Source organism: Gobio gobio (assembly GCF_949357685.1).
Source record: "Gobio gobio genome assembly, chromosome: 16".
NCBI lineage: Eukaryota > Metazoa > Chordata > Actinopteri > Cypriniformes > Gobionidae > Gobio > Gobio gobio.
Window position 1 is genome coordinate 4,878,224 of NC_137109.1, and position 27,601 is coordinate 4,905,824.

Below are 27,601 nucleotides of genomic sequence, written 5' to 3' on the forward strand. Positions count from 1 at the left end.
ACAGATTTATCTTTTTAGGGTGAACTACCCCTTTAAGTGTCCCCAACTGTGACTAATCTACAGGGGAAGTATGGCAATTTCTATTATTTATTTTGGTCCCCCTGTTTGCCTTATTAACCCGTGGTGTCTTGCTTTAATATTGTTTGACGGAATATAGTGCAAACAGTTCCCGCCTAAACTAAATGTGTGTTGTTTGCACCCACACCCGTTTGCTGCCATATTTAATCTAGCGCAATTTGATCTGTTGTGCTGCACGCGCAATGATACAGCGCAAAGAGCAGTACACAAACAGTACCAGGATGTGGGTGGGAAAACGGATATAGATGATTAAACATTCTTATTTTACTATATCTGAGATATGGACTAACGCGTATTATCGATGTTTGCTTTCATATTAGTTCTGTAAGAATGGCGCGCGATTTGTCCCATGGCTCTACTTTTTAGAAATTCACGCCCCTCCTCCTCGAAAAAGAAGTTCCGGTCACATCCGCCATTTTCGGTGGAGCCTGGAAAGCCATTGTTAGCTACAATTCCGCCATGGTGAAAGTATCGAATATAAATTCGACTGTTTAACTAGCCATCTATATTCTATGTCTTAGACTCATAGGTATATATAGTCTTAGAGCAAGTAACGTCGAGAAAAACGATTCAAGAAGTTCGCCGTGCGCGTCAGATTCCGTGAATTTGTCCGCGTTCTCCTGTAGCGTGTTAGCCTAGCAGCAGGAAGACCGCAGGCTGTTTACCGACGATTTTTCGGCATAATATCTCAATCTAGTTTTAAACGAATCCAAGACCTTTATATTTTACATCTTGTATTAAATCGCGACACTGTCCGCCGCTGCACAGGATCCAGTAACGAGTGAAGGAGAGATGGCGAGCTCGGTGGGGAACGTGGCGGACAGCACAGGTAACCATGACAATAACGGCCGTTTGGCTCGACATTTAAACGCTTTTGATGATTACAATCTCCCGCTTTTATTCATTTATTTCTTACAGGATTAATAACTCTGACCTCTTTGCATGCGTCTCATGATTAAACCATTAAGTAGTTTGTCCTAGTAGATATGAATGGTAGTATTTCAGCAGCACTAGTGTAATTAAAGTAGTATTTTCTTTGCTCATTAACACTAGATGGGAATAACTAACATATTGTTATGATGGCGAGCCAGCCAGGTGTCCGTTTCCTTCTCCTGTTTGTAATCGGATAATTTTTTTAGTCATAAAATGAATGATAATAGTCGATATTCAGTAGTTAGTTGCAGTGGGCAAATCAGGATTGTACCAACATTTAAATGGAGGTTAGAAAAGAGAGAATTTAAATGATTGAAATGGGAAGAAATTCAATGAACTTGATACAAAGTGTAGTCATAATTATGTATTTTTTTTCATTGTGAAAACCCTTAAACAACCTTTAGACACGTTAAATGTAAATATTCATTGTGGACACCTAATTTCCCAGAATGCTTTAATTTTAAATGGAGCCAAACATATACCAGAGAATAACCGCATCAAAATAAGATAATTTAATTGTTTTTTTGGATCCAAAAATGAAATTACCCCTTGATTTACTCACCATGCCTGGTTTATATGACTTTCTTCTTTCACCTAGCATGAGTACATCATGGGCTAATTTCATTTTTGGGTGAACTATCCCTTTAAAGATATTGTGATTTGTGTTGAATTATTATAAACTTCAAGCAAATTCGTCTTTCTGTCACTCTTGATGCAAATGTACACTGATTTTCTTAAACTCTGAATTTTGCCCAACCCCGTACATGTCAATCTGTCCTTTGCACGTTCATAATATCACATCATACTCCTTTCACACCAAACCTCATCTCTGCTTTCCATTTTCATCCCAATTCATTTCTTTTAATCCTTTATAGAACTTATAATTTCTAATTAATTAAATCATTAATTTCAGATCATCAGTTTTACTGAATTTCTTTGATAATGTAAATGAGTTTGATGGCTTCAGACGTGCTATCCTCATCATTACAGGAACCATCAATGCTAATTTTAGACAATTTGCAGTTTTATGCAGTGATGGTTATAAAAAACACAGCATAAAAATGGTTCCACAATATAGTTTTATTTATTTATTTATTTTAAATCAACCCTCTACAGACACGCTGACGCTAAAGTCGCCATTACATTTTTACAAATGAGAACTGTATATAATTATACAGTTAAAGCTTCTCGCATTGAGTGCGTGTGTAATGAAGTTAAAATTATATCTACGCTTAACTTTTTTGCCTCTAATCTAAATCGCAGGCGATTAGCCATTGGCCAATTAAAGACACCGCTTGGCGTTAAATTTGGCCGCATATGCGAGTGATTTCCTCGCATTGTAGAGGGTTGAAACAGTTAATTTTTTTTATTCGACCTCATTTTCATTTCTTCTAACATGTTGTTTCCCCCTCCTCTGGGTTGTGTTGGTGCTCCAGAACCAACCAAACGTATGCTTTCCTTCCAAGGGTTGGCAGAGCTGGCGCACCGGGAGTATCAGTCGGGGGACTTCGAGGCGGCGGAGCGCCACTGTATGCAGCTGTGGAGGCAGGAGCCGGATAACACTGGCGTCCTGCTGCTGCTCTCCTCCATCCACTTCCAGTGTCGCAGGCTTGACAGGTGAGATGGTGCTCATGGAGCGCGTCTGCGGCTCTCCTTCACGGTGGTGGTGGTGGTGGTGGTGTTAGAGGTCTGTTGATTTGGGGTTTTTAGGCTGTGCTCTCAGTCCAGCCTTAAAGGTCCCGTTCTTCGTGTTTTTTTGAAGCTTTGATTGTGTTTACAGTGTGCAATATAACATGTGTTCATGTTTCGCGTGTAAAAAAACACAGTATTTTTCACACAATTTACTTATCTGTATACCGCTGTTCTCACCGTCCTAAAAACGGCTGGTGATTTCCTTGTTCTATAAAGTCCCTCCTTCAGAAATACGTAACGAGTTCTGATTGTGCCAGCGGTTCCTGTGCTGTGATTCGACCACAGCTTAGCGCACGTGAAAGCGGTTCCTGTGTTGTAATTCGACAGCAGCTTAGCGCACGTTGGAAAGGTCACGCCTCTTAACGGAGAGATGTATGCGTTCAATAATCTCTACAGCGTCCCTGGGAAAGCCAAACAAAGGTGATTTGACTCCTGGATGAAAATAACAGCGTCTCGATGACATGACGATGAACACACTCAACGCAACAGTTCCTTTTCTCCACGCGACCGTCCGCTTCTCCACGTGGGACAGCAACAAGACCGCGCCCCCTTTTTCGTTTCGCGTTTCTTTGTGGGCGGAGGTTAGTCTGTTCTACTGCTCTACTGACGTAATTAAAGAAGGAAGTACCAGGATGTAGTCCAAACCGGCCGTTCGCTGTAGGCTTTGAAAGGGAACTTCTGTTAAATAAAATATCTCGCTTGGCATTGAACTTTGAGCGTTATAATTTTACAGGTATTATTTATGCTCTAACAGCAACATTACACACTAACTAAAGTTTGAACAATGGAATCGCGAAGAAGGGGACCTTTAAGCCCGGGGTATACTTCACTTTCCACGCCCGGACACATTAAGCGCACAGCCCTGTCCGCGCGTCTTTCAAAGTATGCTTCACCACGGATGCGCGCGGATGATCGCATTCGACACATGCGCAGTCATTTTTTTTTTCTATGCTCTACCAGACATCGGAGGGCAGCACTGAGTCCTGTCATCAACGGGACATTCGCTGGGCATGATCGGAGAAGAACTGTAGTGCATCCACCATTGCAACATAGTTAGGTAGAACACACCTGCAAACTTGTCGCTATTTGGCGACAATCGCCGCGTTTTTGGTCAATTGCGTCATTTACGCGAATCGCGTAGAACCGGAGAGTTTTTGTGTTTTGGGTGGGTGTTTTTTTGGGGGTAGGATCGGTGCACGCGTGTAACGTTACCGAACGGTTTCCGGGTGCAATCTTTAACAGTTCACAGTCGGCTTGTTTTAAGCGTGGAACACACTTCAATCCGAGTTCCCACACTAACATATTATATATGTTATATATTTACGATAAATGCCGCTTGATGCTCTATGTGGCGTCACTGATCATTGACACAGCTCAAGCGGCCGCGCGACGCGCACATGATCATCTGTGAATGCTATCGATCATCTCTTACTAAAGAATAAACATGAATGACCATCTGAAGGTATGCTGAGGATACATTACAACTTACTGTCATGTATATATGTGGTGTAATCGCTAAATTAGTGTTTCAACGGCGGAAAGACGTCACTATAACTGATTAAACTAAACAATGTCATGTTAACGTTAGCATCACATTTACCTCAGGCAGTCATTCAGTGTCCACAGAATTTTATTCACTAGAGAAATCAACTCTTTCACTAAATATATGCTCTATTAGCCGTTATATTCATTATATTAGCCGTTATATTCATTATATTAGCCGTTATATTCATTATATTCTACTGAACCTGTTAGTGATGTCTTGATTATTTATGCATGTTAAATAAACCTGTCATGAAAATGACAGACACTGTATACATTATTATATTTCAACACGAATTGGAAAATTTATAATTAGATTTAGAAGTTAATGCAAAAACTGCCTTATGTGAAGTTTGTTTGCACACAATGTTATTTGAGTGTTGATTATTATACCTAAAAATAAATAGCAACTGAATTTAGGCTAATAGTTTGGGCTCTGTTGTGAACCTTTAATATTAATGTGCAAGTAAGGGCTCCCTATATAATTTACAGAAATATCTTCAATACACTTTTAGATATAATTTAATTCATTCAAGGACAGACTCTTTTTTTTTTTTCTTTTTCAGTAAACCACTGTTAAATATAAAAAATAAATAAAAAGCAATTTTGTAAAACTCGTACCGAACCTTGATTTCAAAACCGAGGTACCGATCAGTCAGTTTTGTGTACGTTACACCCCTACTGTCAGTCTTTTTATTTTTTGTGTCATGCGTCACAACACTTTCTTGAGTTCCAGGCGTTTCCGTTTTGTAAATATTTTAAAAATATTAAATGTGTCATTCTCTTTAAGTCACGCTCAGAAATGTGTCATTTGCATATTAAAATCCCCCCCGGGCCTTTAAAGGGGTCATGAGAAATCACATTTTCCTTTAGACATATAAGAGGTCATCATACACTTGAGTTCCAGAACTCAACTTCATTGTTAGTCCAAAAACAGAAAGTTCAGAAAATGACTAGTTTCAGATTTGGTCACAAACACAACATTTATTCACTATATTTTATTACAAATCCAAATGTTGTTACTGAACATGGCTCTTTGAATACACTTTCATCGATGCCACCAGTGGACACGCACCATGAGTGACCGTGCAGCCACGAAGGAAGGACAGTGTGGCCGTGTGCATTTTACTTTCGGTTTAGAATTAGCGCCAATTCAGGGACGGGTTGCGTCCATTAGCCTATTATTCTTAATGAGAAACGCAACAACAACAACCTTACAATGAAAAACTCAGTTTTTAATTGTAGTGTCTGTTCTCTAACTGAACTCGATTATTTTATTATTATAAAAATAAAAACACTGACAACACCGACTATCGCAGCAAGCCTAATATGTAATGTGTATAAATGTTTCAACTATGCAACAAGATATTTTTCAACATCGTTAGATAAAAACAATTCCACATGTGTAATGGCGGGGAAGTTGAATATGCATACATTTTTAATATGCAAAATCACAGTGGGCGTTTATATGCAAATAATAACGCATATTTATCTAAGGTTAACATTAGAGCGAGCGGTTCTCTTCATGCTTAACAAATCAAATCCTGCATTTTCTACAGTTTGAAGAAGGCGGCCGATGCGAGGTGGTGAAAGCATTACCAGCAAAACTGAGTGTTTGAAAGAGAGGGCCAAAGACAGGATAGAAAAGAGCTCATTACTTTGATGTTAAAATCTTGATAACATTATAAGTGGACATAAATTGCAGTTCATGACCCTTTTAAGACTCATTTATGAAATGAACAAAATGGCAGTAATGATTCGTCTATAGAAAATAAGGGTTGTGGCCTTTTGGTAGAAAAAGGCGATATGAAACCAACATTGATTTGACTTCTGTCCATGGCTGCTTCTCATTTATGCATCCTCGTTTCCTTTCCTCACTTCCTTTTAATCGCGTCTCAGCGCCACATGAATCTACATAAATGCAAGTTTCTCAACAAGAAAGATTTCCGCACAGGATAGATCTGCTATCTGGCTTATTTTAAGATTGAACATTAGTCTGTGGAGTCTGCTCTGTATTTTCTATGGCACAAGAGGCGTGATCAACGGGCATAGTTCAAATGACTCTGTACGCAATTGGATAGTCCTTCAACCAATCAGACCAATGATCCGTCGCTTCTCTATCTGTCATCGTGTTGAACCCGCCAATAGTGTGCCAGGTGGATAAGCCGGTTTGTGATTTGGTCTAGGGCTGCTCGATTATGGAAAAAATCATAATCACGATTATTTTCGTCAATATTGAAATCACGATTATGTAACACGATTATTTCACATGACTTTGGGAATGTGTTCCATTTATTAAAAAGACACCTTTCAACAATTTAATTGAAATTGTAACATTTGTTTTACTTTTTGAACTATTAAAATAAATAGTATAACATATATTCAAATCAAAGTATAAAAGTATTCAAGTAAAAATGATAACCACAAATAAATAAGATCAACAATATGGTTCGGCTAGATATGCTTTTCAGGTTTTTCAGGTACGTCTAACATTAGTTTTCAGGTACGGAAATGTATCAAATGTAAAATAACATTGCATATTTGAGTGCATAAATTAAAGATTAATCCTATTAAACTTACAAAAGCTATTCAATCAAGGCAGTGAGTGATGTCCTTGTCTTTTGTTGTTTGACATTAAACAGACAGCAGTAAAGGCTACTGCCCCTTTAAGACCTAACGCTACTGCCCCTTTAAGACCTAATGCTACTGCCCCTTTAAGACCTAATGCTACTGCCCCTTTAAGACCTAATGCTACTGCCCCTTTAAGACCTAATGCTACTGCCCCTTTAAGACCTAATGCTACTGCCCCTTTAAGACCTAATGCTACTGCCCCTTTAAGACCTAATGCTCGGATATGCGTCGTCTTTATCGACTGTATAAAGTTCACTTAAGGCATATACAGACTATGTCTGCTAGAATACTCATCAAGATGGACATGTTGACATACGTTTTGTGTGAGTTTGTCCGTTCAAGAGCAAGACTTGAAAGAGAACTCAATATTTGCGCTACTTCTCATTCGCGTCTTCTGGCACTTAACCCGGGTGATGAGGGGGAAAACGACTGGTCATATTCGAACATATGGCAGCACTCGCATGCATTGAACAAAGTTTACAAAGAGAGAATTATTTGAAAAATATGAAGGAAAAAAAGGACGTTTACACGGCTCCCCTGCTCTCGTCAGTTTTTGTTTCTTTATTAGATTGTCATAGGTCACTCTGTGTTTAATTTTCAAGTGGTTAAACAAATTCGTGGTGTTCCCTTGCGTTGCAGACACTACCATGTAGCAAATCTTGCACGTAGCATATTTCTGCTCGTCGTCTGATTCCTCGAAGCCGAACTGTTCCCAGACAACGGAGTTGGTTTTGCCTTTTTTGCTCACCAAACGCTGCTGTAACTGCCCTCCTCCTGCCATCTTTACTCACGCCGAGTTTTTAAATTCCAGCGGATGATATGTAGGGTTGGGCATCGTTTTGATTTGAACGATTCTGATTCCGATTCTTAGTTTCGATTACGGTTCTTTTCGATTCTCGATTCCGATTCTTTGAGGGGTGGAGTCACAACATGTCACAGGCTCATTTCACAGAGGAAAATTGCATTTTGATTCAATAATGAGTTTTAGTTTTGGGACTTTCTCCGCTGGCATTTTCACTTGCTTTGCTGCAAAGGTGAATGGAGTTTCACATGAGTCCCGGTTTAACAATAGCATTAACAGCAGTCATATTAGGACTGCTACTAGTGTGGGCAATTTGCATATAGCTACATTTATCTACGAGGGGGAAAAATAATTTCAGTAACGTTGTTGTTCACCACAATTCGCAATTTGGTCAAGGGCTTTATTACACTACAATCACTTACCTGATTATGACGAGGTGAGATAATGTTAGTTCACCCTGAAATGAAAATAAAGCCATCTTTTACTCACCCAGCTGTTGTTCAAATGCGCGTGTTCCTGTGTGTGCGCACCCCAAGCTGCAGTAGCCTCGTGCAATATTGTCATGACAACCGGTACACAATATTCACTTAAGGAGGTTATATTATTAGTATTATTTCTCATCATATACGTTATAGAAAAGACGAGAATCGTGTTTTTTTCTATTGAGCTTGATTTCTCAAAATGGTTGTGTGTGTGTGTGTGTGTGCTTATCCTGTTTGCAATGACAACAGTGCGAGTTATTATAGTAGGCATGAGCGCCGGCGGCTGCTGACGGCTCATAGTGTACACAGAGGAGCGCGCTCAGAATAACGGCCGAGCTCAGTGTTTTGACTGAATAATACGGGTTCGTTCTCGCAAAACCTTATAGTGTGCCCCTGAACACTTTCCATATGGCGCGCGTCTCCCTGTATCGTTGCGTGATACATTTGTTTATTTTTTGCAATGTTTTAGCTTATCGCCATTCACTGCCATAATAGGAAGGAGCGCGTGCAGGAACAGTATTTTAAATGTCATAGGACATAGGGCACTGGGACAACATCAGGGTAAGAAAAAGAAGGCTTTATTTTCATTTCAGGGTGAACTATCCCTTTAATAGCGTTGGTTAGCGCAGGGTTGCCCGAGGAGGACCTGCGCAGCATTTCAAACACGCTACACTCGTTAATTTATGCACCACATATTTGTAGTACATCCTCCCGTGCAAGAAATAAGTTTGTCATTTGTGTTGCACTGTGCCGAACCAGGCTTTTTTAAAAAAATTTTTAAGTGAAATAAAGCCACACTTTTGAGCGCCGCTTACCGTGCTCCATGGCTGCAACAGAACAAACGGGCGCGCCAAGCACTTCCGAAAACTTGCGCGTTTGGAACCGATGATCGGAATCGAAAACAAAATTTCTAAACGATTCCAATGGCATCATTATTTTTTAAACGGTTCCAAGTTGGAACCGGTTCTCGATGCCCAACCCTAATGATATGCACACGAGACTCATGACCTGAGAGAGTTTGTGGCTTCAGGAGGGGCGGATGTGCGCGCGTGCGCGTTGCAAAACTGAACATGGCAAAATAATCGTTTTTTCTCGATTGTACTATTTTGGTGATAGTGGGAGCCGAAATCGAAATTCAATTAATTGCACAGCCCTAAATTGGTCCCCGCAGATTTGTAACAGAAGCAGGATAGAAAAATGTACAGGTTTCCAGCCTGAGCTGCAGGGCGAAATCAAATCCCCGGCAGATCGTGCTGTGTTTACCGCTCCTCTGCAAGCTTCCTCACCTCCTCGCGGTGCAGTTAGAGAATCGGGATGTCCTTCAAGATGGCTGAGTGCGAGCAGTTTCCAGGTCACAGGCTGGAGGGCAGAGGAGCGAGGACGTATCTGTCTGAGTATTGAGCACACAGTGTTCTTGAGGTTATTGCGCACATTACTCCAAAGAAATTGTCTTCGTAATCTGTTATCAAATTAAACACTACTCTGCCTTTGAACAACGTTACTTGTAAATGAAGGAAAATGAAGAAAATGCATCTCTGGTGTTAAACCGCACACGCATCTGTCAAAGCACGACAGGGCAAGCTTATGTAAGCAGGTAAATGCTTATGCTTTTGTTTGAAGCTCTTCTAAGTATAAAGCATTTGCATGTTTCGGCCTGCCGCAGCTCACTCTGTGTCCTCTGCTGTTTTCCATAGGCGTTTGTGAATGTGTTATTCACTACTGTGACGTGCCTGAGGGATGGTTTCATGCACAGCTTGCAGATCAATAATCAGATTCATTGTCGTTTTTAATGATTAGTGTTGAAGCTCTAATTATGACTATTCAAACACAGTGTAGTCTCTCTGTCAGTTTCCACAGGCAATAGTTGTGATTGTACAATGACTGGAAAGCACATTTGCAGTAACGAATTTAAAAACAAATCTGCAAATATGACTCCGTTTCCAAAAGGACAGCCTCTCCAGAGATAACCCAGACCGTTTCTTTAAGAGAGCGTCAATATGTCCCGTCTCATTCTCTTAAATGTGGTTTGGTTTGCAGGTCGGCCCACTTTAGCACTTTGGCCATCAAGCAGAACCCCATGCTGGCTGAGGCCTACTCTAACCTGGGCAATGTTTACAAGGAGCGGGGTCAACTCCAGGAGGCCATCGAGCACTACCGCCACGCGCTCCGCCTCAAACCGGACTTCATCGATGGATACATCAACCTGGCAGCAGCGCTGGTGGCAGCAGGGGACATGGAGGGAGCAGTTCAAGCATACGTCTCCGCTCTCCAGTACAACCCTGTGAGTTCAGCCCTATTCATGACCTCTCTTTTCATGGGCAGGATCTCAGTATTATATAGTGTACCATCTTGACCCTTAGTCTGTGGAAGTAAAATAATGCCACATGTTTTTGAAACAAAAAAGCTTGTTGAATTGCATTAACCATGCATTGCATTTTTATGGGCTGAAATTCAACATGGTTGTATATTTAAGATGTGAATATTTCAATTCAAAACATTACATACTAGTGCTGGGCGGTATGACCAAAAATGTATATCACGGTATTTTTCTAAATTATATCGGTTTCACGGTATATGACGGTATTTTTTCCCCTATGCATGACAGGGTGTTAATCACATTTTCTACTGATTGAGAGGAAATACTGCAGGAGATTGACTAGAATACCCTGTTTTAATGTCATGACGAGTGAATATTGTAGAAAAATTCCACACTAGAGTTAATAGGTCTACAGGTTTACAAAATGATGCTGTGGAGAGACAACAACCAATAAAACACAGACATGCAACACGCTCAGAGTCATACTTACAGACACCTGAATATTAAAAGTTGAGTTAAGGTGCACCTTAAGCATTTTAAAAATCTAATCCTATATAACCATGACCTTTTATGTTATAATGAGATGTTTAAATATATCTTCAGGCCACCACAGTCTAGTTAATGAATGTGAAGCACTGAAATCTATTTGTGGTGGTCAGTGTTGATATTGTTTTTCCTACATGGAGAATTACGTGGCAGTAATTCTCAGACATGCTCAGATTAGGCCTGTCGCGATAAATAAATAATCAGAGGTATATCAGTGTCACATGATTCTTCAGTAATCATTCTTGTATTATTACTTGCTGGTCATCTAAAGCCATTCCATAGCTGAATGTGAGGGACATAAGAATATTTACATTGTCTTTCCTCCGATGCGTCTGTCAATCATTCTCCGTTCAGCTTTCAAAATGTCGCGTTCGGGTCATAGACCGTGAAAAAATATGGACGCATCTTTTCTGTCACACAAAAAAGTTTATGAAGAAGCTCTAAAACGGACAATTATTCGGCATAAATTGCAGGCCGTGGATCGGCTGGGCCAAGCAGGATTTTTCCACCTCATTATTGCCCTAGTATGGGAAATGGGGAAACGCTGATGTTCTATATATCACCCAGCCCTAATGTGTGTTGTGCTGATTATTAATACGTTTTCTCTTTTATTACAGGATCTATATTGTGTACGCAGTGACTTGGGTAACCTGCTCAAGGCGCTCGGGCGTCTTGAAGAGGCAAAGGTATGTTTAAATATGTCGGCCCTTGCACGTGTACATGATTTCTTTTGTTTCTTAATTATAAACTCATAGCTCTAGACCATAATCCCCTTCAGACACCTAGCCATTCTCGGGGAGTGAGTGTTAGCCCTCCCCACCCACCCCATAAACAAGATTGTCAGCGCACTTAAGAGTGTGCTGCTCATTTTCTCTCCCCACATCAGCCCTCTTTAGCATCCTACAGGACTAGCCTCAGCATTAGATCAGCAGAGTGTACCAAAGCCACCTGCATCTCACCTTCCTAGTCAAAAACAATCTTTGTTTTTTAATTCAGTAATGTTAAGACCCTCTTCTCACTTTCCGTTATTCATTTGGATGGCTAGATTAGAGACACGCCCCCTCTGTCCACCCCTTCTCTCACTCCAATGCTTCTCTCAGTCTAAACTCTGCTTCATCATGGCCCCCGCTCGCCCCCCCCACACACACAACAGGAAGAAAGGCTGGGCTCTTGTGTGTCTCTCCAAACGGGGGTCCTAAAACACATGCTGCAGTTTTGGCATGCTTTTCTTCCCTGTAGTCTCTTGGAGGGATTTCGCTGGCTCGGTCTTGGGGGGAAATAAATGAACTGATGAAGGTAGTGGTCTTTTGCTGTGCAAAAAATAAGATGGCTTCTAACCCCTAAGCATGTAATTCTAGTTATCGTTCATTGCCTTAAAAAAAAAAAGTTCTTCTCCAGCTTTACGAGGCCTTCTTTGAGGCAGCGTGGCCTTTTTCTTTTGGGGTGGGTCTTTGGGAGTTTGACTTGATTATTGTAGAGAGAGTGCTCTTCCTGATGGTTAGAAGCCCTCTTATTTGGTGCCTCAGGGGGGCGGAGTGGGGAAGAGTACGAGGGCGCCAGCGGCCCCCCACCTGCTCTGTCGCTCCGCCGCCCGCGCGCCCGCTTAGGGCCCGTGGAGTGTGCGCGCCTCGAACTGTCTGCCTGACCCCCTCAGTCAAGCCAACATCTGCTTCTCAAGGGCTCCACAGTGCATTTGACCAGAGCTCACATCCTTTCGGCCCTCGTTTTCCCCCCAGTTCAACCTCACATCCCCCCTTTAAAATCCGGGTCGGGGAGGGTTTATGTATTCCCAACACTGTGTGTGTCAGCCCTGGGCTGTGCCAGGCAGACAGATCGCTATTTGCACTCCACTGCACGCGTCAGATACCGTGATAGAGAGAGAGAATTATACACGCGCAACACAAGCGTTTGACCTCTTTATTTCAGAGCTGTGGAGGCTTCTAGATGATTATGAAGTCCTTAAACCCCAGACTTTTTTTCCCTTATCCATTGGCCAGGAGTCAAGAAGGCAGGACAGGATAAAGCAATGTAAACAAAGAATACAACAAAGGAAAAGATTACATTTCTTCCCCCTTGTATGTTCTGACCATCAATAATATTCCCAGAGCAATGTGATCAGTTCATTTGGGTAAGATCAAGCCAGTTCGCTTCCCTCTTTTACCTGTATTTGAAAATGTGAAAGTTTGAGAGTGTGTGTGTGTAAATCTCAACTCAAAGCCTTTCTTCACTCTCGACCCCTTGCGAACATATATTCCTGTTTCGGAAAGTGTAAAACCCTTTTCATTGCATGGGTTTAAACTGATGTTAGGTCATTTTATATTTCCTTTTCTCCTTTTTTTTTTTTTTGGTTTTGTCTTACTTGTTTTGCTTTGTCAATACAAGTTTTGATATCGATATGAAATGTCAAACTTTTACTAACGCTCTTGTTTTCTTATTTTGTCTCTTTTGGTTTTCCACCACTGATATTGTGATTTAGAAGGTTTCAGGTGGGTGACACTATTCCTGCGTAGGTGCGGTCCGGTGGACAGGAACACTAGGGCAGCATCAGTCTTCTCCTCTTCCAGCTGCGGCCGCCCCCCCCAGACAAAGTCCAAAAATATGGTAACGGGTTTGTAACAAAACAGAAAGAAAAACACCTTACTCCAATGCCTGAGTTCTTCTGTCTTGTGGCTTCCTTTGAAGAACAAAAACAAGGACAAATACAACCATAGTAAAGCGTAATGCCCAAGTTTTATTAAAAAGACAATTGATTGGATGCTGTAAGCAAAACAAAAGCACAGTAAGAACCCTCTAACTCTCTTACTTGTTGATTATTTTTTTCCTGTTCATTTGGATTATGATTTATTTTTTCTCCTTTTATTTGGAGTTGCAGCGTTCTGCTGAGCAGATGATGCGCTGTGAGTCTGCAGTGGCGCAAGGGCTGCGCAGCGACAAAACCGCGACCAAAAGGCGCGCGACTGAACCGCACTTCCCCCTTCCCTCGACCCCTAGCTCACGGGTTGCAGACCTGCACGCCCCTCCTTGCTAGCATGGCACCCAGTGGCTACACAGCCCTAAACATGACTCTATTGGCAATGACCATAGTGCTAACTCTCAAACTGGTATGAGTGGATTTGGCCGTGGGAACTAACTCCATGCAGTCGAAAGCCCAAAGGGGTGGAGAGTTTCATAGTTTGGTGTGCCAGTCTGGTGGGGAGTCGGGATCGCTCCAGGTCTGCAGTCTTCACCCTGAGCTGGCGTTAGCGCAGGCGAATGCGGGCGCTAGCGGAAACGGCGCAAGCGGCAATCACAGTGCGGGTTGCCCGCGTGGCTTTTTGCGCTTGCATTACAGGGACCTCCACCTGCACGCCGCACTTGCATTTAAGGTTGTGGTATTCACTGAGGTCAATGATCTAAAGCTGACTTTAGGCCGTGTTTCTTGGGAATATCCCGTACGAGCCCCCGGATCTGTTATAAAGTTAATCTGAAACCGCATAACTGAAGAATGTAAGTCGGAGTGTAGGTGTGGGTTGGATTTGCGCAGCGTAGGAAAAGTGTGCAGCTTAGCGCAGCAGAATTTCGCGCAGGCGAGCCCACGCTGCAGACTCACTTTTTGCTTTTCGTGAGAACGGATGCTAACTGTTTTTCTCTCTGCCCTTTTTGTTTTTTCTTCCTTTTTATTTGATCTTCTGGTTTCTTTTCTTTTACAACCCCTCCCCTGTCTACTCTCCATTCTTCTCTACCTCCTCTTCCTCCTGTTTTTTTTACTGTTAACCTGTTCAAGGCTTGTTACCTGAAAGCAATTGAAACGCAGCCGAACTTCGCCGTGGCCTGGAGTAACTTGGGCTGTGTGTTTAACGCCCAGGGAGAGATCTGGCTGGCTATACATCATTTTGAGAAGGTTGGTTGTGTATGACAATTAGGGATGTTAATGTACACACATTCCCATGATCGATCGTCGTTTAAATTAACAATAAATTAATTGATTAATCGTTAGATTTAAAGGGCACATAACACACACAGTCTCATGTTAATCTTGAGTATCTATAGAGTAGTGTTGATCCTTCATATCTCCCAAGAGTCTTTAGTTTATCATATTTATAAAAGACAGATACACCATACCGATTCTTTCTGAAAACAGCCGAGCTCGTGGAGACGTGCAGTGGGCGGAGCTAGAGTCGCACATACATACATGCAAACAATCAATCGAAATAAAGGGCTATTAGGATTGTAAAATGAGTCGATGTGATAGAACATTAGAGGTTAAATTTGATTATTAAATAAGTAACTGAATTAAATGATCTGTGTCAGCCTCAGATATGTGCTGGTCAGAATGTGTGGCCACTCTTACTGGAACAATGGCAACTAGACCCAATGAATTCACAACGATTTATTAAAATAGTGTTCTCATTTATGTTATGTATTATAACAGTCCCAATCATAGTTGTAATTATTAGTCGTGCATTGCTGTTTGAGCTGCGTGCGCTGAAGCGCTGAATGAACTCCAGTGAAGCCCTTTGCTAGCGCGTTAAACTCCACGAAGCGCATCCTATATGAGATCAATCAGATATATACAAATTAAACATATTACAAATTATATCTGCACAGAATGATGCGACTGCACAAGTGAACTTGAACTAAGTTGTGCTATTCAGTAGGGATGCACCGAATATTCGGCCACCGAAAATTTTCGGCCGAAAATGGCCCAAAAGTACATTTTCGGTTTTCGGCCGAAAGACTTTTATCACCGAAACAACACGGCCGAAATGTTGTGATGACGCAAACAGAAACCGCGACCTGCACGTGCTTGTCTGAAGCAACATATCCGCGGTGTGGACGTATTTCAGTATATCTGAGAAAGACCTACATCTGCTCTATGCACAAGCACTGACAGCGAGAGCTCATGTTCTCGATGAGAAGAGGACCAGACTTCACTGTGAAACCGAACGCAATCTTTAACAGTGGGCATGTTTTAAGCGCGGAACACACTTCAATCTGGCGGCGGCGCGCGCGCGCGCGTGAACGCGATCATCTGTGAGCGCGACCGATCATCTCTTCCTTAAGAATAAACATGAATGAACATCTAAGGTGTGTTGAGGATACAGTACAACTTACTGTCATGTGTATATATGTGGTGTAATCGCTCAGTCAGTGTTTCAACGGCAGAAAGACCTCTATATAACTGCTGTAAACTAAACGGTCATGTAGCATCATTTACCTCAGGCACCTCAGTGTCCACAGCTGTTAGTTCACAAGAAAAATCAACTCTTTCACTAAATATATGACCTATATTAGCCGTTATATTCATTATATTCTACTTAACCTGTTAATGATATCTTGATTATTTCATGTATGTTTAAATAAAATGACAGACACTGTGTTTAAATGATTATATTTCAACAACGAATTGGATAAAAAACTATTTTATAATTAGATTTAGAAGTTATTGCAAAAACTGCCTTATGTGAAGTGTACATGTTTGTGTACTATGTTATTTGAGTGTTGATTATTAGACCTAAAAATACATAGCAAATGAATTTAGGCTAATAGTTTGGGCTCTGTTGTTAACCTTTAATATTAATGTGCAAGTAAGGGCTCCCTATATAGTTTAAAGAAATATCTTCAATAAACTTTTAGTTATAATTTAATTAATTTAAGGACAGATACTTTTTTTTTTCAGTAAACCAATAAAAATAAATTAAAAGCCATTTTGTAAAACTGCTGTACCGAGCCGTCAGTTTTGTGTACCGTTACACCCCTATTCTACAGTTAACATATGGGCTATGGCAGTCTTTGCTTTGATACACTATTATGTTGAAGGCCTACAGAGAAAATAGTTGTATCTTTAAGCAGTTGCACTTGTTCTGAATGCACTTTCTTGTAGTCCTACAGATAAATTTTTTAAATGCACTAGACCTAAATGCACTTTGTTTTTATGAGAGAACATGTAATTTTATAACCTTTCTGTAGGCCTGTACATTATTATTTAATGTACAAATGAGTGGGGGCAAGTTAAACATTTTAGTTTGAATTTTATTTTATACTGTGCATTGTTGCAATGTGCTAAATAAATATTGGAATAATTTGTAATTTATTTATTCTTTGAAACTTTAATATTAATTTATGCAATTGCAATGCCTTGATTTTAGTAAAGTTAGTACACAGTCATAGCCATAAATGCAATAGTACTAATAATTGGCATAATTTCTTTCGGTGTTTCGGTTTTCGGCTTTCGGCCTTGGTTTCCTCTTTTTCGGTTTCGGCCAGGAATTTTCATTTCGGTGCATCCCTACTATTCAGGAAGACTCATGTTGTGCACATGCTCTTCCTGGAGAAACACAATGAAACCGGCAACTAAACAAAAATAATTCACAATGTTTTATTACAATATTGCTCTTTTATAATGTTATGTAATATGATAGTCCCAGTTATAGTCATTATTTAGTTGTGCGTTGCTGTCTGAAAATAGGACATGTATCGGGGACATAGGACCTATATAGGGGACATATATGAGACATAGGGGGCATACATGAGATGTATAGGGGACATAGGAGATGTATAAGGGGCATAGGAGATGTATAAGGGGCATACATGAGATGTATAGGGGACATATATGAGATATATAGGGGACATAGGAGATGTATAAGGGGCATACATGAGATGTATAGGGGACATATATGAGATGTATAGGGGACATAGGAGATGTATAAGGGGCATACATGAGATGTATAGGGGACATATATGAGATATATAGGGGACATAGGAGATGTATAAGGGGCATACATGAGATGTATAGGGGACATATATGAGATGTATAGGGGACATAGGAGATGTATAAGGGGCATACATGAGATGTATAGGGGACATATATGAGATATATAGGGGACATATAGGACTATATATTTCACAACATACATTTGCACAAAACAAAAGGCTGCGAATGCACATGCAAACCGTTATCATAAAAGTGTAACTGTAGTTGTAAAGTGGTCCCAAGCATAACTCGCTTATAGGACATATATAGGGGGCATATAGGAGATGTTTAAGGGACATGTATCGGGGACATAGGACATATATAGGGGACATATGAGACATAGGGGACATATATGAGATGTATAGGGGACATATAGGATATTTATATAAGGGGACATATAGTACCATATATTTCACAATATTACAACATACATTTGCACAAAACAAAAGGCTGCGAATGCACACGCAAACCGTCATCATGAAAGTGTAACTGTAGTTGTAAAGTGGTCCCAAGCTTAACTCCTGCACACTCGCTTCATTTTTCCTTGTGTCTATTTTGTAGTTGAGCAGCACACACCCACATGACCCTGCTTAATCGATGATCAATAATGCATTTAATCGTTAACATCCTTAATGTCAGTCCCTCTTTGGTACATTATATGAATGAATGTAATGTTCACATGGGCTGTTCAATGGGTTTACAGGCAGTGACCCTGGACCCAAACTTTTTGGATGCTTACATCAACTTGGGCAACGTTCTGAAAGAGGCTCGTATCTTTGACAGGTAAACAATCACTTCCTCTGTCATTACAGTTTGCCTCTCAGTCTTTTTCGGCCAATCTGATTCATGTCTTTTCCCCTCCCTACAGAGCTGTGGCTGGTTATCTGCGTGCCCTCAGCCTGAGCCCAAACCACGCTGTTGTCCATGGAAACCTGGCGTGCGTGTATTACGAGCAGGGTCTGATCGACCTGGCCATCGACACCTACCGCCGTGCCATTGAGCTCCAGCCACACTTTCCTGATGCATACTGCAATCTCGCCAATGCGCTGAAGGAGAAGGGCAATGTAAGAACCTACATCAGGGCTGTACGTTAACCTTTTTTTGCACATAGCACTGGTGCTACAGAGGAAAGTTTTGTAGCACTGGCCACACACAAATGTAGCGCATGTCTGTTACATCTCTGAAAACCACCACTAGTGCAGTTCATCACTTAAACCTTAAAGACAATGTGTGTCTGGGAACATTTCTTGTTATGCGAGGGATTTATATAATTGTAGATACATTTTGCATTTCAAAAAGTTAAGGAAAAAACTGTTCACTAACAATGTCTTTAATAATTCAGTGTTTGCCAAACACAAGTTGTTTCTTTTTACTTTTAACAAAAAAGTTATTTCTTTATACTATGGTTTGTCTACTCTGTTACAGACAAATTAGGCAATGTGTAGAAATAACATTTGTAACGGGATTGACTATTTTAAACTTTTTAGCCAAAAACGCAAAGTATGGTAACAGAGTTGATGTAAGATTTATCGACACACATTTTTATAAGAGAAGTTATTTAATGCTGTAGAATTCAAGTCAAAATTTGCCGAACAGCGGTAAATGTGACCGTGCCTTTAGAGTCGATCACTAACTTGCATGTTTCCTGTTAGGTTTCTGAAGCTGAGGAGTGTTATAACACCGCTCTGCGTCTGTGCCCGACTCACGCCGACTCGCTTAACAATCTGGCCAACATCAAGCGTGAGCAGGGCAACATTGAGGAGGCTGTGCAGCTCTACAGGAAAGCACTGGAGGTGAGGGGACCAATGCAGTCCACTGAAACACACATCCGCTACCAGTAGGGTTGGGTACCTTTTTTCGGTACTTTAAGGATTTACATCAATAACTAACACTTCTATAAATGACTTACAGGTTATTTATATTGACATTTTGCCAGAGATGCCCTGGTCTCTGTCTGCCATTGTCTGTGATGTTTGATTATTGTAATATTTACTAGGTAGTAGGGCTGTACGATTAATCGAAAAATAACCGAAACCGACATTCAGAACCTCTAACCCAGGGTTTCCGTTGTCCGGTAATTACCGGACATTGGCCGGGAAAAAAATTAAATGTCCGAAAAAATTAAATCTTTTCGGTCAAATTGTCAGATTAAAATTTCAGATTAAAATCTGACAAATAGCTCTCCAAATCTGACAAATAGCTCTCCAAATCTGACAAATAGCTCTCCAAGAATATGCAGAACCAGCGATCAGAAGGATTGTTTGCCATTTCACAAGCCTTGAGTCTGCGGACACCGCTCCTCTTATCGATACCGTAAGCCTGCGACGTGATGCCCACGCTGTCATGACAGCGCTCCGTGGCTATGGAGGATTGCATTTCTCCACAGCCTGCGAAGTCCTCATATGTGATTTCAGCGAAATGTATCCAGAGTGGACCAAGCTCGCCAAGATATCCTGTGTAATCCCTGTCTCGAGTGTTCCTGCAGAGAGGGGGTTTTCACTGCAGAATCGGATCAAGACGAAGCAGCGAAGTCGCCTTGCGGAGAACAAGGTTACGCGGCTTATGCGCATTGCAAGTTGTGGAGAGACACTGGGAACTTTTGATTTTAAGTCGGCAGCTGCACAATTCAGCACTGCAAAAAAGCGTAAAAAGTAGCCAAAAATGACGCGAGACAATGTTATAGGCCTAGTCATTTGTTTGTTCAAGTTCATTTGACAAGGAGTCATTTACACGGTGGCCAATTTAAATGTTACCAACTAAATGAGACATACTGAGTTTATAATTAAATTTGCTTGAGTAAAAACAATGCTATATTCGGATATTTTATGTGGGGAAGGGGGGTTGGTTTGTTAAACTATGAAATGTGAAACCATAGTAAAAAAAATTGGTTGATTGACGCCAATCGGACGTTCATGTTTTTTTTCCCGTCTATTTGAAAGTTAGGCTAATAAACATGTTGCATATACGGCCTGATTATGTCATTTTTTTAAGTTACATAAACTGCTTTCAGTTTTCCTCAACTTGAATAATTAAGAGGCGATATATGACCGGCATATCATCAAAATGTCCGGAAAACGAAACCTCTGCCGGTCACTTTGACCGGCACCATTTTTTTCTAGCGGAAACTCTGCTCTAACCGACGTATTTTTCCCATGTGGGTTATTTCGGTTTTCACGTGACTCCGCCCCGTCAGTCACATCAACAAACATCTGTGTTTATAGATGCCCAGAATCACTATAGTAGCTGCATGTTTTACACAGTTTATACAGGTCAGTTAATTGCTGTTCTTATAGCCTATACGCGCTGCCACCGACACACACACACACACACACACAGACGGCGCGCGCAAGCCCCGAAGCCGCTTTCACTTTCGTGCTCATAAAGTTTGTCAAGTATGCGTTTAAGGCTTGCCAGTTTCAACATTTAAAGGGATTGTGCACTATTCAAAAACAACAATACGTATCCGTTCAGTGCTCAGCTTTTTTTCTGGGACACAGAGAGCCGAGCCGTGTCTCTGACACCACGCGCGCGCCCTAAAGGCAGATCTTTCACCTGCGTCACGTGAAGATCGCGCGCAGAGGAGCAGCAGAAACGCAGTGTAAATTCATGTCCTCATATGAGACGGCAGAGATGGAAACACGCGACCGTCATAGGGATAGTGAGCGCGAGAGTGAGTGTGTGTGTGTAAACCGCGCTTCTACGGCATTCATTCGCACAGAGACACGCAGGATTCATATTTAAATAGCCTTTTCGTGGTTTAATATTCACAGACACTAGTTTATATCACCAGATGCGTTCTCAGGTACCGAAATTTGGTACTGATTGATTTAATGTGAATCGGTACTCGGTAGTACCAACGTAATTCGGTCGGTGCCCTTAAAAGTTCAGAGTTCGCTACCCAACCCTAGCTACCATGCATGTTTCAAGTGGTTTCAATTCACATGTCTTGTTTTTCTTTGTTGTAAAGGTTTTCCCTGAATTTGCCGCCGCCCATTCCAACCTGGCCAGTGTCCTGCAGCAGCAGGGGAAACTTCAGGAAGCTCTCATGCACTACAAGGAGGCCATCAGGCATGTTTTTAGCTACTCTTATGTTGTGTAGTATTGGTGTCTTTCAAAGTCTCACTGTCTGTTTGTACTCCAACAATGAACAGAATCAGCCCCACATTCGCTGATGCCTACTCCAACATGGGCAACACTCTCAAAGAGATGCAGGATGTTCAGGGGGCGCTGCAGTGCTACACTCGAGCCATTCAGATCAACCCCGCTTTTGCCGATGCTCACAGTAACTTGGCTTCCATACACAAGGTATGAATCTGAAGGATAATACACTTCCTTTCAGGTGTTTTCAGTGTGATTTTAGAATTCAAATGGTGACCTTCTTCCCTTAAAGGATTCTGGGAACATTCCTGAGGCGATTGCGTCTTATCGCACTGCCCTGAAGCTCAAGCCAGACTTCCCTGATGCGTATTGTAACCTGGCTCACTGTCTACAGGTATGTAAGCATCGTGAATGCGCACACTTCGCACTCAGGTGGGAACATTTGTGTGATGCCATGTTTGATCTTCAGATTGTATGTGACTGGACCGACTATGATGAGCGAATGAAGAAGCTGGTGAGCATTGTGGCCGATCAGCTGGATAAGAACCGCCTGCCCTCCGTTCATCCCCATCACAGCATGCTGTACCCCCTCTCTCACGGTTTCCGCAAGGCCATTGCAGAGAGACATGGCAACTTGTGTCTGGATAAGGTGTGTATATTACACAAGCCTCTTCTGCTGTATTTTATCTGGTAGCTTTAGTCAGTTCTGTACTTTATCAATGTAATACTGTTCTTGTTTTCTAGATCAATGCTCTTCACAAACCTGCCTATGAGCATCCAAAGGATCTGAAGGCCAGTTCAGGCCGTTTGCGCGTGGGTTACGTTAGCTCAGATTTTGGCAACCATCCCACTTCTCACCTGATGCAGTCCATCCCTGGCATGCACAACTCTGAGAAGTTTGAGGTAAAGAATCGAACACGGTAGTTGTTATGTAAAGGTCTTTCTGTTGCTACTCATTTGAGCAGCGCTCAGAACAGGTTTAATCGTGGGCCGATCCTGATCACATTACACAGTTACTATACAAACGCTGGGAGGTCCAGTGAGAAAGCGCTCTAATTCGCCATATTGTTAATAACATCACAGCGAGATCTAGTGAGAAGTGTTCAAATTCTGAACATAATTCTCTGTTTTAAACTGTATCGGATGAAACGGCACAATGTTTCCCCTGGTTTCCACATCAGCGCCATCAACGAACACGTTCTAGAAGGCTTTTCAATCCACAAATCACCAACATTCACCATGGATTTAATGTAGTAATGCTAACTGTAACCATGGTATTGTGGCAGAAATGGTTGAATGTTTTTACATTATTTGTCTCAGGGTTCGTACAGCCTTTTGAGAGTGAAATTCAAGAGCTTCACAGTTTTCTAGCACTTCAAAGCTCTAAATATCACATTTTAATGTTATTTTTAAAGTGATGATTTGTAAAAGTTTAAAGGCGTGTAGGAAAACACTGTGGCAAACAAACACTTTTAATTTTTTTTTCTTAAAGACATGAAATTACCACTATAACCAGTAGATGGCACGGGTCCTGTTTGATAAACCCCGCCCCGCTCCCGCATTATTAACTGCATATCCGACAGAAACACTCATTTAATTCCCGACCTGACCTGCTTGACATTAAATCGGCGACCCGCATTAAATTTCCCACACGAAGTAGACAAAAAAAACATTTATTTATTTATTTTCATGTAATGTATAAATAAACATTCAAGTTCATGCAAGAACAATTAATAGACATGCAGCCCATCATGTTAACTAGGGGTGGTTAATCTGTCTGATTTCCCGATTCGATTCGATTACGATTATTGAAGTCCCGATTCGATTACAGTCGATTTTCGATTATTAACGATTCTCGATTAGCGATTATTGATTTTCCATTTCACAACAGTAAACGAAAATACACTACAAAGTGATTGCAGTATAAAAAAAAAGTCAGCTACTGAATTACTTAACTCTTTTATTGAGTAACAACAACTCAAAGCACTTGTCGTGTAGTTACACAGAAATGAATACATCACATTGTGTTGTGACTCATCAAGTTGAACTAAACAATAACAAATAAATGAAAGGCTTATTTCCTTGAGGAAGTAGATCAGAACCAACATACTGTAGAAATTGGACAATTTTCTTCTAGAAAGACAACGTGTTCAGGTGGAGGAAGACTGCAGGTTGCAGTCGAAACATGTCAAGGTAAAGAAGTTTTTTCTCCAAACACCTTGTCTTTCTAGAAGAAAATTGTCCAATTTAATCATTAAGAAGACAAAATGAACATTTTTGAACAACTTACTGTAGCTTCAGCTTATATACTGTACTGTAGAACACAGTGACAAAATGTCAAGAGTGATGGATGCGGTGCGCGCGTGAGGGGGGCGGGAGCGCGTGGAACGCTCGAGCTCCTCTCGTTCGTTTCCTGACGTGAGAAAGACAAAGGGGGAAAAACGACAGAAGAAAAACGGGTTCGTGTCGGAGGAGTGTCGAGGCCCGTTCGGTTCCGTGAGCGGGAGCCGCGGGTCGGTGCAGCGGAGCGGCGGTGTGTTTCCAGCATCAGTCCGGCTGTGTGTGTGTGTGTGTGTGAGATCCGCTCATCGCGTCCTCAGGATCGCCTTAATTCCCGCGAATGTGCGCGTCGATGTGTGTTGCGCTCGCTCATCTGAAGCGCTCATAAATCTGCGGATTGAAGGCGTTTATTCGGTGTTTGTGCGCGAATCTGAGCCGTGCTAACGCGCTAATGCTAATGTTGTGCCTGAGCTCCAGAGGAGGCGAGGCGGGAGGATTTCTAGAGTGTTCCCTCAGAATCATCTCAGCATTAACGACAGATTTACATTCATCTAATGAACACACACACACACACACACACGGTGGTAGAGGCAGGTTTAGATAAATAAAAAAATCGATTTTTGAAAATTTAATGATCGATTCATGCTCGTCCATAACATACTCGCGATTAATCGATAATCGATTTTTTTCACCACCCCTAATGTTAACAACAAAGAAAAAGGAGAGAGAGAGAGATCTGTCGTGTAAACTATATAAAACTATACATCAGGTGAAACTCTGCAGTGTATATGTGACCATTGGTCCTCTTTTTACCAGCATGAAAAATAGCCTAACTTTTATTCATATTGTGAATAGATTAAATACAGAACGCAAGCAAAGCGCACTCCCTTTAATATCACAGTTATAGCATATTAAAATATGGCAGTGCTTAAAGGGGCAAGTCTTGCAGAAGCCTTTAACAGTCTGCAGACAGAGCGTGAACACAATCACGGCAGCGTTTGGAAGCATCTGCCTATCACTGTGTACCGGATTGAGTCTAAATAATCTTGTCTAAATTGGACTCGCAGCCCATCCGTGCCTACTGAACGTCCGACCCGCACCACACCTGACACGTGAATAATATTTCACCTATTTCATCAAATATTAGCAGGTCACCCGCGGGTACCTGTCCGCGTGCAGGACTCGGACTTATTGGCTTATTAGCCATTTCCACTCCCTAATATATGGAAAATAGTAGAAAGTCTCAGTCTAATGAAAAACGAAATGTTTTCTATGTAATTCAATCACAATTTGAAGATAAGATCACTCTTTGTATAATCACTGAAGCTGTCGGTCAGTTAAGTGTAATGCCATACGAGACCAATTTAATAAGAGCATAATATTTAAATTTTCTCTATAAAATGATGTTTTTGCACATTACTGCATTTTATCTGCATCTCAACTCAAGCTTATTGCTTCACTGTTAAATTTCCAATAAACAAACATGTAATATTATATGTAACTGCACTTATTAATGCAAAAAATAGTAATTTTATGATCAAATTAACTACCAAATCAGGTCAGTGGCACCGGTGCGACTGCTCTCTAATGTTAGCCCTGCAGTGTTACTGAAATCCTGTTGTGTTTTGTGCAGGTGTTCTGCTATGCTCTCAGCCCTGATGACAGCACCAACTTCAGAGTTAAAGTCATGGCAGAGACGCATCACTTCATTGACCTCTCACAGGTTAGTGTACGCATCACGGGCTCTTCCTCCTCCTCTCAGGGGCTCTGTTTTGATTTCATCACGTTTCCTGTCTCCATAGATCCCTTGTAATGGAAAAGCAGCAGACAGGATCCATCAAGATGGAGTCCACATCCTGGTCAACATGAATGGTTATACTAAAGGAGCACGCAATGAGCTGTTTGCGTTGCGCCCGGCACCCATTCAGGTGAGATTTGAGTCCGGCTTGCTTGGTAACATTATTAATGTCTTTACTGACACTCTTGATCAATTTAATGTGTCCTTACTGACAGTATATATCCGATAGTACATAAAAACAAATAATAATTGTATTTTTTCCAACCGCCCTAGGCCATGTGGCTTGGATACCCAGGCACCAGTGGAGCTCCGTTCATGGACTACATCATCAGTGATAAGGAGACGTCGCCCATTGAGGTCGCAGAGCAATACTCTGAGAAACTGGCCTACATGCCCAACACTTTCTTCATTGGAGATCATGCTAACATGTTCCCTCACCTCAAGGTAAGATTCAGTCTTTAATCGCATTTATTTAAGATTTAATTGATCTTTTGCAGAAAAGAAGGTTAATTTTTTTTCTTTTTACCCGATAGAAAAAAGCAGTGATAGACTTCAAGTCAAATGGACACATTTTTGACAATCGCATCGTGCTGAATGGCATCGATCTGAAAGCCTTTCTGGAAAGCCTGCCGGATGTCAAAGTTGTGAAGGTTAGTGAAGAAATCACTGCTTTAGCTCCTTAACCTGCAGCGCATCGCCAGAGACCCCAGATTACTGGTCAACATTCACTTCACGTTAAAACATCACAAACTGTGTGTCATTAGAAAGATTTAAGACTCCAGCTTCAATATTTGACCACTGTTTATGGTAAAGCTAGGTTGCAGTGACATTAATTTATGTCAGGAGTGCAAAATTATCAATTGGTAACTTATGATATACATAACTGTGGCGAGGTGGGCGAGCGAGAGACGTGGGAGGAGCGTGCGAGACCAGTGCATGATTGAGCGTGATAAATCTCATGTGACCTAATCGTGATTTGACCGCTACGGCGCTAGAGTGTAATGCAGCCCTTACAAATGTTGCGGTAGAAGAAAACCGCGCGAATGACAGTGCAAACAAACCTGAACTAGCAAGATGTGGGAAAGTTTCACATAACTTCAAACTAAGGCTGCGTCTCAATCAGCTCCTGGTTCAGTAGTCAGGGCACTGATCAGGGATCAGCCCATTGACTCTTGTCCTGACCACTGAACCAGGAGCTGATTGAGACGTGCAAGGCCAAACGTTTCACGGGAGCACAACGTGCATGTTGGAGCACTTAAAGAGGAAACAACTAACTAACTAGCAGTAAATCTCTTTATTAGAGAATGCAATACTACTAATAATTGTAATATTAACAATAATAATATAATTACAGTAATTTGGTGATTTATTTAGCATGGAATAAAGTTTGATTGCGCTTGGAGTCAGGACTGTTTTTATTATTATAACACTCTTAGGTATTATAGTCTCATCACTTGCCTGTATTTTGTTCCATATGCATTAAGACTTACAAGAGGCGATGTTAGGAAGAATATCATGTCAGTTACTTTTTCATATTGTTAATTAAAAGGTGAATGAGAATCTGTCAGCTCAATTGTCATGTAAGAGATTAATATTATGTTATTTGCAGATTAATATTTTTACCATTCTTTGTGTCCTGAAGTAAATGTCCTCTTTTTCTGTTTCATTT

The 27,601-nt window shown here is 41.3% G+C and overlaps 1 protein-coding gene across 8 annotated transcripts in view; it reads left to right on the forward strand.

The window, feature by feature from the left end:
* The first annotated feature begins 483 nt into the window (after positions 1–483).
* LOC307139833 (UDP-N-acetylglucosamine--peptide N-acetylglucosaminyltransferase 110 kDa subunit) overlaps positions 484–27,601 on the forward strand; it is a 36,743-nt gene continuing 9,625 nt past the window's right edge. For 2 of the 8 annotated variants that reach the window (XM_079838946.1, XM_079838945.1), the window contains exons 1-17: positions 484–907; positions 2,448–2,628; positions 10,198–10,441; positions 11,641–11,709; positions 14,787–14,903; positions 18,460–18,539; positions 18,625–18,841; positions 19,409–19,549; positions 21,724–21,824; positions 21,908–22,061; positions 22,147–22,248; positions 22,324–22,503; positions 22,599–22,757; positions 25,768–25,857; positions 25,937–26,062; positions 26,206–26,376; positions 26,466–26,582. In XM_079838946.1, coding sequence (XP_079695072.1) covers positions 871–907; positions 2,448–2,628; positions 10,198–10,441; positions 11,641–11,709; positions 14,787–14,903; positions 18,460–18,539; positions 18,625–18,841; positions 19,409–19,549; positions 21,724–21,824; positions 21,908–22,061; positions 22,147–22,248; positions 22,324–22,503; positions 22,599–22,757; positions 25,768–25,857; positions 25,937–26,062; positions 26,206–26,376; positions 26,466–26,582 — 2,286 coding nt within the window. In that variant the 5' untranslated portion in view covers positions 484–870. The remainder of the gene's footprint in view (positions 908–2,447; positions 2,629–10,197; positions 10,442–11,640; positions 11,710–14,786; positions 14,904–18,459; positions 18,540–18,624; positions 18,842–19,408; positions 19,550–21,723; positions 21,825–21,907; positions 22,062–22,146; positions 22,249–22,323; positions 22,504–22,598; positions 22,758–25,767; positions 25,858–25,936; positions 26,063–26,205; positions 26,377–26,465; positions 26,583–27,601) is intronic. The other 6 variants (XM_079838949.1, XM_079838947.1, XM_079838950.1 and 3 more) reach the window with 3 other exon arrangements.